Raw genomic sequence first — 16,367 nt, 5'->3', positions numbered from 1 at the left:
AAAGCTTATAAAACAAAAATACAATTCAGAAGCATTAAACTAAAAGCACCAGGACCAGAGACGATTTTTAGTCTTTTTTTTTTTCTTACATCTAACACTCTTCATAAACTCGATCTGTACGAGCACAGAAAGTAAATGAAGCTAGAGTGAAGCTATATTGATAGCACACTCTGTTCCTTTCCTTTTACCCTGTATGACATGAACGTTGAAGGCATCCAGTTATTCAAAAAGAAAAAGTTCTAAACACAGGCCATCTTGTCTGTCGTTGCGTTTCTATATGCCCCTCAATTCTTTATTAGTACAAAGTTGGCAGGAGAGGACCATGATATTCTTGCATTATCAAGCCTTTAGAATAATTATGGACCATGAAAACATGCACTATATTTTTCTTTTTGCTTACTAATTAGCTTGTTTTTTAGGGAAAGAATGAAAACAAGGATTTTGAATAGTATCATGACAGATTTGTAAATCAAAGGCCACGTCAAGAATCAATAAAGTACAAAAACACCACTCCTTTTTCTCTCCTTTCTTTTTCATTCATTATTATAAACTTATTTATATAGACATATAATCTAGTACAAGTTTCTTTGACTGTTTTTCCTTTTCAGCGACAATGATTCCTAAAAGGATTGACAGCATGAAAGAAACTGGGTATATAATGCTATGGTTACACAAATGTGCTGAAATATTTTTAATGAATTGAGTGAGAAATGAGCTGTACGAAAATAATGAGGGTAGGAGTAGATTGGTGTATAGGGCTATGAAAACAGCCATATGAGTGTGTATGGATGCCACATCCCTCTATCTTTATCAAATGTCTTTTATTTCTTCTATAGTTGTCTTTTGTAATTTCTACGTCACCCCTTCATTTTTTCAACCTTTTTTTTTTTCTTCTTTTTTTCTCTCTTTCTTTTTCATCAAAAAGTGGATTTCTTCTCCTTCCCCCCTTTTTTTAAAGAAAAAGACATCGTCCCTATTACTTATAATAACAACAATGACTGCAGTTAGTTCCGTTGCTGATGTTGATGCATGGATTGCTCAACTTTCTGAATGTAAACAGTTATCTGAATCAGACATCAAGAAATTATGTGACAAGGTAAAAAGCTTCATCATTTTTAATAAACCATCTCTTATTGTTCATGATAAAGGCACGCGAAATTCTTTTAGACGAATCCAACGTTCAACCTGTAAGATGTCCTGTTACTGTGTGCGGTAAGGACAGTAGATACATTTGGTACCTTGTTTTATTCACTCGTCTATATTTTTTAGGTGACATTCATGGACAATTTCATGATTTACAAGAACTATTTCGTATTGGAGGCAACTCACCTGATACAAATTATCTTTTCATGGGTGATTATGTCGATAGAGGCTATTATTCTGTAGAAACAGTAACTTTTTTGGTTGCGCTTAAAGTGAGATATAAAGATCGAGTCACCATTCTTCGTGGTAACCATGAATCCCGCCAAATCACTCAAGTATATGGCTTTTATGATGAATGTTTAAGAAAATATGGAAACGCAAATGTTTGGAAGATGTTTACGGATTTATTTGATTACTTACCTTTAACTGCCTTAATTGAAGACCAAGTAATACTGAATAGAGCATATAAGGATTGAAAGTAATTTATTTAATATAGATCTTTTGTCTTCACGGTGGCCTTTCTCCTTCTATTGATACATTGGATCAAGTAAGATCTTTAGATCGTGTACAAGAAGTTCCTCATGAAGGACCTATGTGCGATTTGTTATGGTCCGATCCAGATGATAGATGTGGTTGGGGTATATCTCCTCGTGGTGCTGGTTATACATTTGGACAAGATATATCAGAAACGTTCAATCATAATAATGGTCTTACATTAGTAGCAAGAGCTCATCAATTGGTGATGGAGGTAAAAAAGTAAAGCGCAAGTAATATTGCTCTATATTAACAAGAATAATGAAAAGGGATACAATTGGGGTCATGACCATAATGTAGTCACCATTTTCAGTGCACCCAATTATTGTTATCGATGTGGTAATCAAGCTGCTATTATGGAAATCGATGAACATATGAAATATACATTGTAAGTAAGCTTGTATGATAATAACCATGGGTACTTATCATCACAATAGCCTTCAATTTGATCCCGCACCTAGACGCGGCGAACCTCACGTTACTAGACGTACTCCTGATTACTTTTTGTAAAGTTTCTTTTTCCATTTTTTTTCATACCAAAAAGCAATTTTGTCCTTTGCTGTACTGGGATGTATTATACCTTATGACTTAAATAGAAATATATTTTCTTCATATAATTTTTTTATTGTAAAGTTATAAAAGGCAAAATTACCATTAGGCTGCCCTGTAACTTTTTTAATGTATCAGGATGTAATAGAGAGAAGCTGAGAAGAGAATAAAATCGCCTTCTGCTGTTATTCATCAAGTCTTCAATGGACAATGGATGAAGGATTTGATTTTTGCAAATAGCCTTCAGCAGGCTGTACGAATCCATTTTAAAGTGGAGACCTGGATGTGTGTCCGCACATTATATTTGAATCTCAGATGTATCCGCAGAGAGTACTTGATTGCTCTGCATCCATAATGAAGTTTCCTTCCCTTTTATTCATTCATTGACAATGAGGTAAACTATCCATCCATCCATCTATCTATGTCGATGATAAACTAATATACATCATGCGTACATAGCAAAGTTAGTGCTTCTGCCGTCAGAGACATTGTGAACGCCATCCAAGCCGGTGCTCAAGAAAAGCAACGTAAGTTTGTCCAAACCGTTGAACTCCAAATTGGTTTGAAGAACTACGATCCCCAACGTGATAAGCGTTTCTCTGGTACCATCAAGCTCCCTCACGTCGCTCGTCCCCGTATGACCGTCTGTGTTCTCGGTGATGCTTTCCACTGTGATCAAGCCAAGGGTGCCGGTATGGAATTCCAATCTGTTGATGACTTGAAGAAGCTCAACAAGAACAAGAAGCTCATCAAGAAGCTTGCCAAGAAGTACGATGCTTTCCTTGCCTCTGAAGCTTTGATCAAGCAAATCCCTCGTCTTTTGGGTCCTGGTCTCCACAAGGTCGGTAAGTTCCCTACTCCCGTCTCTCACAACGACTCCTTGACCGATAAGGCCAACGAAATCCGTGCTACCATCAAGTTCCAATTGAAGAAGGTTCTCTGTCTTGGTGTCGCTGTCGGTCACCTCGACATGACTGAAGACCAATTGGTTGCCAACATCATGTTGTCCGTCAACTTCCTCGTCTCCTTGTTGAAGAAGAACTGGCAAAACGTCAAGTCTTTGTACTTGAAGTCCACCATGGGTAAGCCTCACCGTTTGTTCTAAGGCACTTTCTTTTAAAAATAAATGATTGTACCATATTGAATAATAAAAAAGTTTGTTTTTCTATTTGAATTGGGTTGTAAAGTGATGTTTATTATGATGACTATTATGTTTGGATATTTTAAATGGAACTTTAGGTTTCTATAAATAAATTCTATAAATATTTTTCTTGTTTTCTGTACATCTATTGCATCGTACGGACGAATCCACGAATCTTTTGGCATTCGTTTTTTAAATTATCTGCACGAGCAGTGTCCCACTCATCATCAGCTATGAATTGACGAGCATATCGAAGACAGACTTCTTCTCTAAAATGTGTATACAACTTTCGATTAAACAAACGCTAGCAAAAAAAAAAAGAAAAATTTTAGTTTTATGGAAACAGTAGAAAACTTTAAATCATTACCTCTTTCCTACGTGTTGATTCAGGATAATCGTGTGATTGATGAATAAGAAAATGATTTGGTAACACGTCATAACCTATACCAGAAACATAAAGCTCATACAAGCAAGCAGCCTTATTCGCACCATAACCAATGAACCTTTCATCACACCAAGGCGCGCCTTGTCTTTTGAAGATAACATAGGGTTCATATGAATAATTATAATCCACTACTCTATAGTGGGCAGTTGCATTGTACCATTTGACGTAATCCGTTGAGCCATGACCTTTTTGCCATGCACGATGAAACATGCCCAGTTTACCTTTTTGAACTTGTTGGATCAAGTCGGCCTTGGTCCTCGGAAAGTGGCGATAGTCCATACCATCTTCAAGGTGAGTGTACTCAAAAGCAGGTATCACAAGAGCCGTACGTCCACTGTCCAATCTGTTGAGTAGGTCAGCATCATTCAGAATCTCTTGACGGAAATCGGTGCAGGGAAAGAAATCGATATCCAACATCATTATGTAATCCGTACGAGCATACAGTCTAGCCACATTTCTCCACATATTGAACTGGCGATCATAGGCATCAAGAATTAAGTGAATGTCAACATACTTTTTCATATCGGGATTTTCACGGTAAGTCTTTGAGAGCTCTTGAAGGATAGTGTCCTTATTGTCATTGCCATTGACATAAACGGTTGCTGAAATAGGGCCTATTCAATGTGTTTATTAAATGAAGTAAGGACATCCTTAGTTACCTACCTTTATAGTGAGAAGCAAGTCGACTGAGAACAGGAAAACGATCATTTGTAACAATAGTAGATAACGTAATGTCCTTTGATCTAGTGACTTGAGTTGCTTTAAAATAATAAGGTGAAATGTTGGGTTGACCCATTATTCCGGAAAACATTTTGGATTGAATTACATCATTAGCTAAATAAAGAGTGTGAGAATTATATACATAAGCAATGGTACTATACCTTTGGTTTGAATGGGCTTTTGATGAACCGGTTGTTTCTCAATGACAATGCTTCGACGACTGGTGGTGATAAGAGAAGGTGGATCTAGTCGTTGATAAAGTCTCACGGAAGTATAAATGAGTGATAGCAGAGCATAGACAGCCAATATATATTTAATTCCTCGAAAAAGGAGTTTTTGAACTTCAACTTTCATCGCTAACAGATAAATAAGGATAAGAGAAAAGAAAGAGAGTTTATATACAAACAATGAGTAGAATATTCAACCTTTTTTGGAATTTGTGTAACAAGCTATTGTGCCTTAAAATAAACTGTGGCAAACAAACATCAATGGTTTAATTTTAGAAAAAAAAAATTTTGGTTTCAGAAGAACAGGGTTACTGATTTTAATTTAAAAAAAGATAATGTTATATGTACACACACAGAAAGCGATATATAATAATACCACTTTATGATTCCCTGTCTATTCGTAAATTCTTGTTTTTATTCTTCATCCTTCGATCAAACGAATTTTGCTATGTAAAGGATAAAAGTTTAGCTTAATTTATTCTAGGATTGTGGCTTTCTCTTTAAAATTGAGATTTAAAATGGACAAAGTAAATAATATTAGATAGACATCCACATTCAATTATCACAGAAATAGGTTGGCCTACAGTTCCTGATTCACTGTTGATAAAAATAGCTTTATTCTCTTTATATATTTCAAAAAAGACCCTTTCCAGTTCTCACACACTTGAAATGTATCCGTTTTCACAGTGACTTTTTTTTTTTTTTTTTTTTTTTTGCTTTTATTGTATGTTTCATCAAGGATTTATAAGGCAATTTTTTTTTACGATTGTATTATCTTTTGTATTTATCTGATGGATACAATTTAAAGGAAAAAAGCAATAGAATGCTCTTTTAAAATTTAAATTTTGACATAAGATTGTGGAGTGTAAGACCACATCCAGCATAAACGGAAGAGCAAAAGAAGGAGCGGTGTCAGTAGATGTCGTATAGGTTGTAGCATTTCATTCCGGAGGTGATCTACGCCAGGTGCTTTCTTTTTTGATAACATTTATAAGGAGTAGAGATATGAAAGACTCTGTTTGACAGAATAACAAAGGAAAAATGATTATGCAAAATAAATACAATTATAGAAAACCTTATAAAACCTACGATTACGAAGCATCAGACTTGATCATTAAGCTTGTCAGCTATTGACTTCACCAAGACTAAAATATCATTTGCATAAGTCTCTTTTTGAACCCCAATTGTATTTTCTTACAACATAAAATCATATTCTACAACTCGTTCCAGATACTGATAGTAATAGAACACGCTTAAAGTTAAAGCGAAGTTTGAAAGAAAATGAAAGTTTCCAAGAGCTTTTCGAAAGCCTTCGATATGGAAAAGTTGACCCACAAGCTATCAACAAAAAGGTCATGAAACTCTGAATGAAGAACGCAGCACAATTCAACTTTTACGGCGAAAAGAGAGGAGACAAGTTTTATGAATGTAGTCGCACCATAATCAAAGCAACGGAGCGTTTCCTTTTAAGTCTCTAATGGTTTCTTGGATATCCTCTACAGTCACTGAGCACTCAATCTCAAAGGGTAAAATTGGATTATAAATATTGTTTCTTTGTACTTCCCTTAGTAGTTTTCCTGAAAAGATATTCTCTAGATGTGAAGCCATTACGTCTGCAGCATGCTGAGGAAGTGGAGGTGTAGAAAACGTAGGTCGTAGGGTACGATGTTTATGTATACGACTGAGTTTAGGAATAGCTTTTGTGTACTCCCCAATTGCCATCTGACGACAGAACCTACACAAGTTTTCTCGACGTCGTTGGTGGATAAGACGCCAAACACATTTATTTTTTTGGTCACGGACATTTAATTTTGTTTAAATGTTATATTTTATTAAAAGATCCAATTGAGCGCTAAAAAATAAAACAAATAAGTGTCCGCCCGGATCAGATCAATCCGTTTGGAGGTTTGATGTTTAGAAAAAAACCTCTTCGGATTCAAGGGTAAAAAACGAGAAAGAAAAGTAGGATGCATAGAGAGACATACGAAGTTAGTTGAATTGTTTCAGCCATTCAATTAATTTTTGGCCATGAGGTGTCTTGCACGGGATGGTTGTATAATGTTGTAGTTGATCTAATTCATAGAGGATAGAACAAGTAACGGGCCATCGACAAGTCCAGGACAAAGCAATACTAGGGGGAACAAATGCGCGTGTCGGAAGCATATTCAAAAGGAAAGATATAGGATCAGCTATTGTTTCAGGTATAAAGAGACGGTGATGCATATTTAGACAGCTGATGGCGTGACGTCTTGACAAATTGTTGTTAGGATGGCGAGAGCAGGGTTTGGGAGCTCCACCTGGCACCCAACCAAGACGCCATTGTATACATCGACTTCTTTTATTCAGCCTTAGCAGATTTCTACAGTCACCGTTTTACAGTCTTCAGCAATGTGAGGTGTGAGTTTGCTTTCTTTTTTCAACGAATTTCTCTGAATATTTTTCAGCACTCTTTGACAGGGTTTAAAAAAGATGATTAAGGTGGTATAAACAAATGTTTGTATCTATGTTTATGATATCTACTACAAAACGAGAGTGATGTATTATATAATAATCCACCACAATGTATATACCTATTTTATCATGTTCGCCAACACATCCATGCAAAATTCCATAGACTTGATAATGTGGTAAGCTGCTGTCACTTTCATGAGGGCCTTGGTTTAATCGATTCTTGAGTCTCAGTCCTTCTTTTCTTTGAGCTAAATACCTGATGAAACTCTTTTTCAAGCTTCACAGCATCTAATTTTCTTCAAAGGTTATATTTTTGAAAAATTATTAGTACTAAAGGGAGAAATACAACCCACAATGATGTTGTTTATACCCTTTTAAGTATGAAACGGTTTAGACCAGGCACGGGCTCTCATCATTTGAAAGTGGAAAATCAGATTCATCAACAAACACACTTTTTTTAAAAAAAATTTACACCTTCTGCTATCCATTGACTTGCGATTTTGAAGAGTAACTTAATCATTCTTGGTAAACTTCGTTGCTTGCTTTGAAGACGAAAACTAAAAGTATTTTCCATTTGTATATAATATAAAGATCATTACAGCAAAATTTCTTAGTTTAAACATTTGTCCTAGAAAGCATCGGAGTGACGAGTGCGATTTCTGGCGGTACTCAACTTTGATTAACCATGCTTAGCAAAGAAGTTTTCTGATGGATCTGGTTAGATTATATGATAATTTATACATAATGTGGGCTTCATTATCTTATTTCAGCAAATGAATACAATATAATAATAGGTGAGTGAGATATATAGAGAACTAAAGCTCAAAATGAAGAGAGCACTCGCGATGACGATTTTTACTACCATCGATTAGTTCATACAATGTTTCAAGGGTTGGGTGGTATCTACTTTTTACGACTTCCGGTACTGAATCAGGGCAGCAGCATCACCAGAATGTTTCACAGACAAAGGCCAATGTATTAATATTTTTAAAACTGAGAAAAGTTGTAATTTCAGTTAAAGATCGAGGAAAATTCATTCTTGCAATCTCGAACAAAGTATATATTCTAGTAAACTGTAATGTCATCAAATAAAAAGTAATTGTAAATCCATGTATTTGAAAGGCTAATGCATGCGAGAGTTTGTTGTGATCTAAGGTGTCTTTTGCAAGTACACTGATACGAAGAAGATCGTGGGCCAAAGCATGGTTGTCGCAGGTGCTAGTTTTTGTCTTTACTTCACCATGTCCTAAATTGTACCCATATTTCAATTGATGGATTTTGGTAACAGTGGCATCCGGACGCATGTCCTTGTTTTCTTCGGGCTTCTTATTTGACCATCGTAGCAAAGTGTTTCTTTCAGGATCAGAAATAATTGAAGATAGAATAGGATCAAAGTACGTGTTAAATAGCTCGTTTTCTGAAAAGGAATTTGTATCCTTAATAACATTCGAAGGTAACTTTTGTAATCTATTTATTTGGAAAAGTAAGCTGGTGACATGTAAATATTGTGTTTTGTTTAGAGTTACTTACGTGTTGTTGATACCTCTAATAACTCTTGATAAATAATAGGTTTGTCCTCTGGCAAAATTCAACAATTCCAATTCGGCATCACTTCTTGTCATTTCATTATCTTCTACAGCTTGTATAACTCTTGACATTTTTATCACTATTTCCTCAACTTTATCGTTAGCTGTACTTGTCTCCTTTTTGTTATTCATCATATGATTGAAAAGGCTATGGTACAATTGATTGAGAAAAAACATCCAGGACTTTTCATTGACAGCAGTACCTGAAACAGGGCTTGTGTGATCTTTATCTTTGCATAATTGATCAATTTCTTCATTTACGACATCACCGACATAATCCAATGCTCTCGCGTGAGTATCCAAATGGATCTTCTTTCTTCTTATACTTGTCCAAAACCTCGTACTATCTTCTGAATTCTTCCAGGCATTATATTCTAGTAAGAGCCGTCTCTGGTCATTAATAAGGTACTTGGTAATGATGGTTCTGTATCTCGAAGAAGCATAATGACGGTCGGTTAAACTATATTTTTCAACGAATTTTTTCAAAGACAGTGTATGCTTATTCTCGAGACACCACTGAGCATCAGAACTCAGCTGTCTTTTTCTCTTCATGTTAGGATGCTCAATAATTTAAATAACGATAAGAAACAATAATAATAGGTTTTTTGGCGAATAAGTGGAATATTTATACTTGTTGGTAGGTAAGCCTTTTTCAGGAAAAACATTCTTGATCTACCAGCAAATATAAACATTCGTATTATAGGATGATATCATCAAATGACTCTCCTCTCATTTCTTCCCGGCGCAGATGACGCGTTCAACAATTTTTTTTTTTTTTTTCCTTTCTTTTTTATTTTTTTCTACTCATTGGTTTAAAGCGACATGAAAGATGCTTGCAGCTTGTAAGTTAGGAAACTGACTGAACGTTCTCGATACTGTCCTTGTTCTGAAAGCTTTTTTAAGCTTGAAGCTTGGTAACAGGTTCCTGTTTTGCTTTAAACCAACCTCTTTCCATTCAGTAAGTTAAAAACGAACACAAGATTAAATTTGTTACTTACAATCCGTTCATTTTATGTATGTTTTCGTACCTGTGAGTTGACCTACTAAACCTCATCAAATTTCAGAGTTAGATTGCAAGTGATACACCCCCTTTCGTTATAATTGAATTTCTCTTTAGAAAAACCACTTTTAGTTCCCGATTGTTTGGATAAGAAAGATGCTTGCAACTTGTAGCCGTTAGTGAACATCCTCGAATATGTATACTGACTGGTGTTTAAATTACAAGGATCTGTTCAACAGTCTATTGGGTTTCATTACTTACTATTACCCTCGTTTTATCTTTATAATATGAGTAGATTGACAGACGTGTGTCTTTTTTCTTTATCTGTTGATAATTTAAAAATTGAAGTATTACTTTTGCTTATATCTTTTGTTAAATTAAGTAATTACTTCTGCTCAAAGGTTACCTATTTAAAATCTTATCGAACTTGGTATTCAGATGATTCAAGGAAGGACCGAGCCAGAAGAAGTAAATTGACAAATGCAGAAACACTTTCTTCAAGAGCAACTGAAGGCAGCAGGGTTGTTCCTGTTGAATACATACAAGATTTCATCCAGCATTCGATCGATGTATCCTCCAAAATGCTTGAATAAAAAACATGTGTGATCGCTTTCGATAGTTGCTCTTAAAAATGGGCAATTTATTCTCGAAAATGCTGAGCAAACTAGTTTCAAATACTTGGCCAAATTAGTCTCACTTTTCTGTCCAAAATGATTCAAAAAAGTGGGCGGTGTTTTTAAACAGTCGGTAAATTAAGGGTGGAAGCACAGTATCCCGTAAGACAGTTCCCATGAATAAAACTTGTTTCACACCACAGGTACAAGAAAACTAAATTATGAATCTTGGGAAAAATAGTGTTTATTTGGAATCAAGTTGAGTGAGATGACATCATTATGTATTCTATTCAGGATTACTCTTATGCTTTTCAAAAGAAACTTGTTTGATCATCCAGAAGCAATATTGTTATCCACTTTTTTTTTTGTGAATTCATGCTATTATTATCAGCCAAACCAACCTGTTGTTTTTATTATTAAGATTGCAAGAAAAAAAAAAACTCTCCTTCATGTTTTCTAGGAGTGTAAGGGATCTTTTTAGTGTTGAAGCAATAAATACATGTCTGCCCAAGTCAATTTGAATAACTAAAGATAATTGAAAATAAAGTCAAAAAAAAAAAGATTCAGATCTAAAAGACTAGATTGATTTACCAATACGAATGCCATCTGTTCTTGCTTTTATCGATAAAAGATATTGTTAAACTGAACAAGCATTTTTAGTGCATACTCATTTTATATGTGTAATACAAAAGAAGAAGGAGATACACTGTGTTTATATAAAAGCAAAATGTCAAGCATTTTATATGGCAACTACTAAGCAAAAAAAAAAAAGCAAATAAAGGTTCATGAATACTTTATTATAGGATCAAGTGACATTATTTCTGAACGGCACTAAGCTTTAAAACTACCATTTTACTTTTGGGATGCCTGTAAATAGAATCTAGTGTGATATGTGACATTAGAATGACTTGAATCATCATTCTTTAATAAGAGAGAGTATTTTATTTTCCAAAAAAAAAAAAAAATGGGTGCTTAGTAAATGATCGACAATGGCCTAAAAAAGATCGACCGTTAATCATCGGACAAATCACAATTCCCTTAAAGTTCCCCCCCCCTCTTTTTTTTTGTTTTGTTTTCCCTTTTCTTTTTCTTTTCAACATGTCCACACTTCCTTCACCACCACCTTCACCTTCAAATTATAAAAGTAGACATCGTAGAAACGATAGTTTTTTACTTGTACAAGAAATAATAAAACAACAAGAATTAGAAGGAATCAACAAAGTTCGGTATAAAGAAGAAATGATCATTCCAAGTAAAAGTAAATCGAATCATTCAGTAAAGTTTACAACAGATCCACCCAAAGTGTTTCACTACATTTATTAAACAAGTGTTTCTAAATAATCACGAAACAAATCCTCTCTTTCCATTTTGGATTCAATCGCATGGTATCTTTCATCTTTTTCAAGTATCTTTTTGGCATCTCTCCAACGTATCCCAGGTTGAATCTCTTTTGTTTCACGTAGCAACCTTATGTAATCTTCCACCGGATTCTTCTTCTTTCCCAAATGGTTTTTTATATAATCCTTAAAAAGTCCCTCCCTTTCTCTTGTCGTCGGAATCGCTTTAAATCTCGGATCATCTTTACATTTACGTCGAAAATCATCAAAATATATTTTTTCAGTTACTTTGGATTCAAGTAACTCCATAAATTCTTCTTCTGGTTTCTTTTTTTTTTACACAGCCTTAATTTTCTTTTTCTTTTTCTTTTTTCTTTCTTTTTACCTTTTTATTCTTTTGTTCATTCTTTAGCTGTTCACCCAATTCATGACAATATTTATTAAATAATGTCTTTTGCTTATTACTTGGTACAACTATCGAAATAATGATGGTCATAATCACATGTGTTACTTTTGTATGTGTATTTACGTGTAAATCTTGGATCGGTGGATAAGATTGGATATTCTATTGAATAAACTGCAAAGGGTGAAATGTTTCTTTCTTTTAATAATTCATAAAACTTGGCTATTTTTTCTTGCTCTGGCATCTCATCCTTTTTATTTTTTTCTTTTATTTCTACTGGCTTTGCTTCCACTTGATCTATTTCTATCGGCTTCTGCTGCTTCTTTATAATCTTCTTCTCTTCTTTTTCAATCTCTTCATGACCATCGTCATCACCAGCTCCCATTTGTTCTAATTGCCACATAATATCCTCTTCAGTCATCCTATGTTGATACAAGTTAAAGAATGGATAAAGCGTAATCCATCATGTCTTTCTTACTCTGTAGCTTCGACCTCTCTTTCTTGTTCCAATTTCATCTTCTTTGCTTTCTCTTCATTTTCTTGCTCTTCTAATTTTCTCTTTTGTGCCTTTTCTTCTTGTTCAAGTCTTTCAAGTTCTTTCATTGGCTCTTTTAATTCACTTGGCATTTCCCAAACAGATGTTTTGGTCTCGCGATCATAATAAAACTCATATCCATCATATGTCAAAACGAATAACCAGTGAGTACCAGGAATCTTTTTTCTACAAGGATTGATGAGTAAAATATTTTTTTTGAGAGTGGCTAATTTACTTGATCTGTTTTTTTTTTGGTTGTTGTTGTTGTTGTTGTTGTTGCTGTTGAGCTGGAAACGACCAGGTACTTTGTCTGGTTATTGTATTATACCAATAAGGTTGCCCTGTAGGTGCTCTATATTCTATCCACCCTGCTGGTAACATGGGTGGTCTATATTGGTTGTATATAGCCGTTGGTTCCATTACTGAATTAAAGAAAAAAAAAAAAAAAAAAAAAAAATAGAAAATGACGTTGAAATAAGTCAGCCAATGGAAAAAAAAAAAGGGTATAAAGGAGCATATTCAAAAGATTTCATACAAGATACATGTTTATCACATAAAACCGAATACAGATTTTTATTCATGTACTATCCTTGTATGACACAATGTATAGTACATTTATATTTATTCCAGCAACTTTAATTGATTTTACTCCTCAATTAACACAAAAAGGTCCTTCATAAAGAAATAGTCTTGTTTGTGTATAAAGTACCAGACTTGTATGTACAATAACAAAGATTTACCGCCTCATGGCCATTGTACAACACATCATATTTTAGTAAAGTGCACTCCATATTTTCATCAGCTTATGTCATAAAAAATGTTCACCACAAGAGGCCACGTCTATTCGTGCCATATTGTATCATGCCCTTCATCCGCAGCAAGATGAGGCACTTGACAGGTTGCTTTTCCTTTTCTCATGTACCTGCACATTACGTATTCATTATATATGAACTTTCCCTTTTATTGATAAGCTAAGCAGAATAAAAAAAAACACCCACTTGACGCCCATACCTTCTTATTCAAAAAGGGGATCCGGAGTCTGTGAAGTCCGAAACAAGAGGTGAATGACTCATCCGGCTGAGCAAAGAAGCGTGATCGCGATTTTAGAGAAAGGATTGAAAGGAGAAGGAGGGGGGCACCCTCGGTAAAACGCAAGCCATGAATGTATCTTTTATAAGGAATGGCACAGCAACTGGGTTATTTATATATAAATACATCCCATTCATCCACAAAGATGAAGGGCCTTGGAAAATGCCAATTCAGTGGATTTATGCCAATGGATCCTCCTGGGTCTCCTTGGATGCAGCCACTCAACAGCAAATAGAAGTCTTATGGTCGAGACATGGATCAAGTTGGATTCACAGCAACTCGTTTGATGGTCCTGTTTATGTAGATACCACCGAGATGCTGCTCATGGCCGGTGGATATTCTTTTGTGATTGCCCGTAGAAAGAACTAGAGTCGATGGACTTGATCTTAAAAGAGCAGAGAAGGACGCGCTTATGTTTGATATGTTTTATTACCCTCCATTCCTTCTTTTGATATGCCCTTATGCTTTAATGATAGGATGCGAAAAACGCTTTTTTATGCCCCCCACCCCTACTCATTCCTTTTTCAATAAGCCACTCTATGTATGTCAGGTCAAAAGGAAATCCTTTGTTCAAAAAGAATTTTTTTTTTAAAAAAAAAAAGCTAAAATAAAGAGAGGGACGAAAAAGAGAAAACCAAGGAAAATTTAGTTGCTAGTTTTTCGCTTCTACTGTATGTGAGAAAGGGGTTCTTGGATCGGAAGGCGTATTGCAAGTAGAGAGTCTCTTGATGATCAAATTCTTTTACTGCAGCAACCTTCTCTTTACAAATCGTGCTAGAAACAAACACGGTCAAAAGTTCAGTTTCTAGACCTCAAAAGAGTGAAGCATGGCTTTGTGAATGAAATAAATTGGCAGAAATCTTTTATAAAACGATCCTCGTTTCCAGTGAAGACATATGCCTTGCTTCTACGTAAACTTTGGATGTGTCTTTCAGGGCTGTACATCAAGCGTAGTTAGAAAGCAACCTCTACAGAAAGATTGAGTAGTCTATGCCTACAGATACTGCATTGAACCGGTCAGTGATCCTTACTAAACCATGCGTCCTATGGTTTTTGATGCCTTTATATGGACATCCGTGTTGTTTTTCTTGCCATTATCGTCTTTCTTTGTGCTTTTTTCAGTCTATTCCACTTATTGGTCAGTGAGCTCCATCAGCGGCTCAGACCTACCGTGAATAGGCTTTGAAAGATTCTCTTCCTTTTTTTTTTCTAGTTGGCGTTTTTATTACAGAGATCTTGCAAGAAGCCTTGTCTATTGAGAGTGCACTGAATACCAAATGATATCATCGTCTTTTGATTTTGGAATAAAAGCATCGTTCAACATCAATAGAGCCGTAGCATCCAGGTCTATTAGAACCTTGAGTATCTACTAGATGGTTTCATCAGGTGGTCATGATGTCCATTTTACGATTTTCGTTTGAAAGATTTATTCTTATCTACATCCATCCCGTTACAAAAAAGGGCCTAGAGACCCCCCAAGCATGCTGAACAATTTCAGGGTGAGCAGATGAAAAAGTCCTACCCAACTTGTAATATAATGACAACCAGACCTTGTACAGTAGATCAATCTTGTTTTGATTCATAAAGGGGATTTGTTTAAAGTAATAAAAAAAAAGGATGCAATAAAGCCAATCGATTTCAATGGGCTTGAATTTAATGTTATCATAATATCAAAACTTTTATAAAGGATAATTGATCATTTTATTAAAAGAAAAAAAAAATATGAATTGAAAAGCTTAGAAATTTAAAGGACAAAGATCAAAGGTGAAGTTTTTTAAATCATGAGGAATAAATCCTCAGTACTTATACTGTTTGATGAGTTCATGTTTGATGATATTAAATTTTGAATCGTTTGGAAAGATCGTTCCTTTTGTTTGTTCAAAAAGTTGGTTTTTGTGCTATAATACTAAAAGAAGAAATAAAGTTGAAATAAAAAAAAAGCTCAAAGCTACAGCGTGTAACACTGACCGTGGTGCAACTTGTTCGTACTTGGTGTTTTGGGTTGTGTTAAAGTGATGTGGATTTGTTTAGTTTGAGGTTTGGGAGCCTTGGATGACTTGATTGATCGTTTAACAGTTCTTTTGATAGAGTAACTTGGCTTTGAGTAGTGACCACCAGATCTTTTTTTGTAAGATCAATACAATGTTTCTTGATGAAATAATACAAAAAGAAAAGTAAAATAAGAGATCAGGAACTTTTTATAAGTAAGTTAGCCTGTTTTATTGAGTTAAGTATATACAAAATATAACAGAACTTGACTAGATTATCTTCCTTGACTGAATAGTTGATATAGACATATTATAATCTTTTTTTTCTTTTTCTTTTTCTTTTTCTTTTTTTTTTTTTTTTGACAATTATTATTTCTTTGACAATAGTTGTTAAAGTAACTTAAGATATCTTAACAATCTATGTTAGAGTCAGTTGGCGTTTTGTCCAAGAAGGCGCTATTGTTACAATATTTTTCTTCTTTTAGTTTTTCTTATTTTTTTAACTTTTTTTATATTTCCAACATGTTTATCCTTTTAATTTTTTCGTCTTTTTAACTTGACTCGGTTAATCTCTGTGTTTCTTCATCGTCGTTTTCGTTACATTG

The 16,367-nt window shown here is 34.7% G+C and overlaps 5 protein-coding genes across 5 annotated transcripts; 2 read left to right on the top strand and 3 right to left on the bottom strand.

Moving 5' to 3' along the window:
- Positions 1-994: 994 nt before the first annotated feature.
- On the top strand, positions 995-2,187 carry RO3G_14499 (serine/threonine-protein phosphatase 2A catalytic subunit alpha isoform; the record flags this gene model as incomplete). Its single annotated transcript, XM_067669083.1, has 6 exons — positions 995-1,096; positions 1,149-1,212; positions 1,270-1,589; positions 1,640-1,891; positions 1,947-2,065; positions 2,115-2,187. 6 exons carry the CDS (start codon positions 995-997, stop codon positions 2,185-2,187), a joined length of 930 nt encoding a protein of 309 aa, XP_067525184.1.
- A 428-nt stretch (positions 2,188-2,615) lies between these two features.
- On the top strand, positions 2,616-3,331 carry RO3G_14498 (60S ribosomal protein uL1; the record flags this gene model as incomplete). The annotated part of the gene is made up of 2 exons (XM_067669082.1): positions 2,616-2,620; positions 2,686-3,331. The coding sequence occupies 2 exons, from the start codon at positions 2,616-2,618 to the stop codon at positions 3,329-3,331; spliced, it is 651 nt and encodes a 216-aa protein (XP_067525183.1).
- Positions 3,332-3,660: 329 nt separating this feature from the next.
- Positions 3,661-4,886, bottom strand: RO3G_14497 (uncharacterized protein; the record flags this gene model as incomplete). The annotated part of the gene is made up of 4 exons (XM_067669081.1): positions 3,661-3,671; positions 3,746-4,426; positions 4,476-4,646; positions 4,694-4,886. 4 exons carry the CDS (start codon positions 4,884-4,886, stop codon positions 3,661-3,663), a joined length of 1,056 nt encoding a protein of 351 aa, XP_067525182.1.
- Positions 4,887-8,154: 3,268 nt separating this feature from the next.
- Positions 8,155-9,348, bottom strand: RO3G_14496 (uncharacterized protein; the record flags this gene model as incomplete). Its single annotated transcript, XM_067669080.1, has 2 exons — positions 8,155-8,677; positions 8,741-9,348. The coding sequence occupies 2 exons, from the start codon at positions 9,346-9,348 to the stop codon at positions 8,155-8,157; spliced, it is 1,131 nt and encodes a 376-aa protein (XP_067525181.1).
- Positions 9,349-12,312: 2,964 nt separating this feature from the next.
- Positions 12,313-12,753, bottom strand: RO3G_14495 (uncharacterized protein; the record flags this gene model as incomplete). The annotated part of the gene is made up of 3 exons (XM_067669079.1): positions 12,313-12,324; positions 12,428-12,572; positions 12,629-12,753. 3 exons carry the CDS (start codon positions 12,751-12,753, stop codon positions 12,313-12,315), a joined length of 282 nt encoding a protein of 93 aa, XP_067525180.1.
- Between the last annotated feature and the right edge of the window lie 3,614 nt (positions 12,754-16,367).

Source organism: Rhizopus delemar, genomic scaffold, assembly GCF_000149305.1.
Source record: "Rhizopus delemar RA 99-880 supercont3.14 genomic scaffold, whole genome shotgun sequence".
In the NCBI taxonomy this organism is placed as follows: domain Eukaryota; kingdom Fungi; phylum Mucoromycota; class Mucoromycetes; order Mucorales; family Rhizopodaceae; genus Rhizopus; species Rhizopus delemar.
Note: the sequence above shows the minus strand (reverse complement) of the source record. Positions and strands in the feature narration are given on the sequence as shown.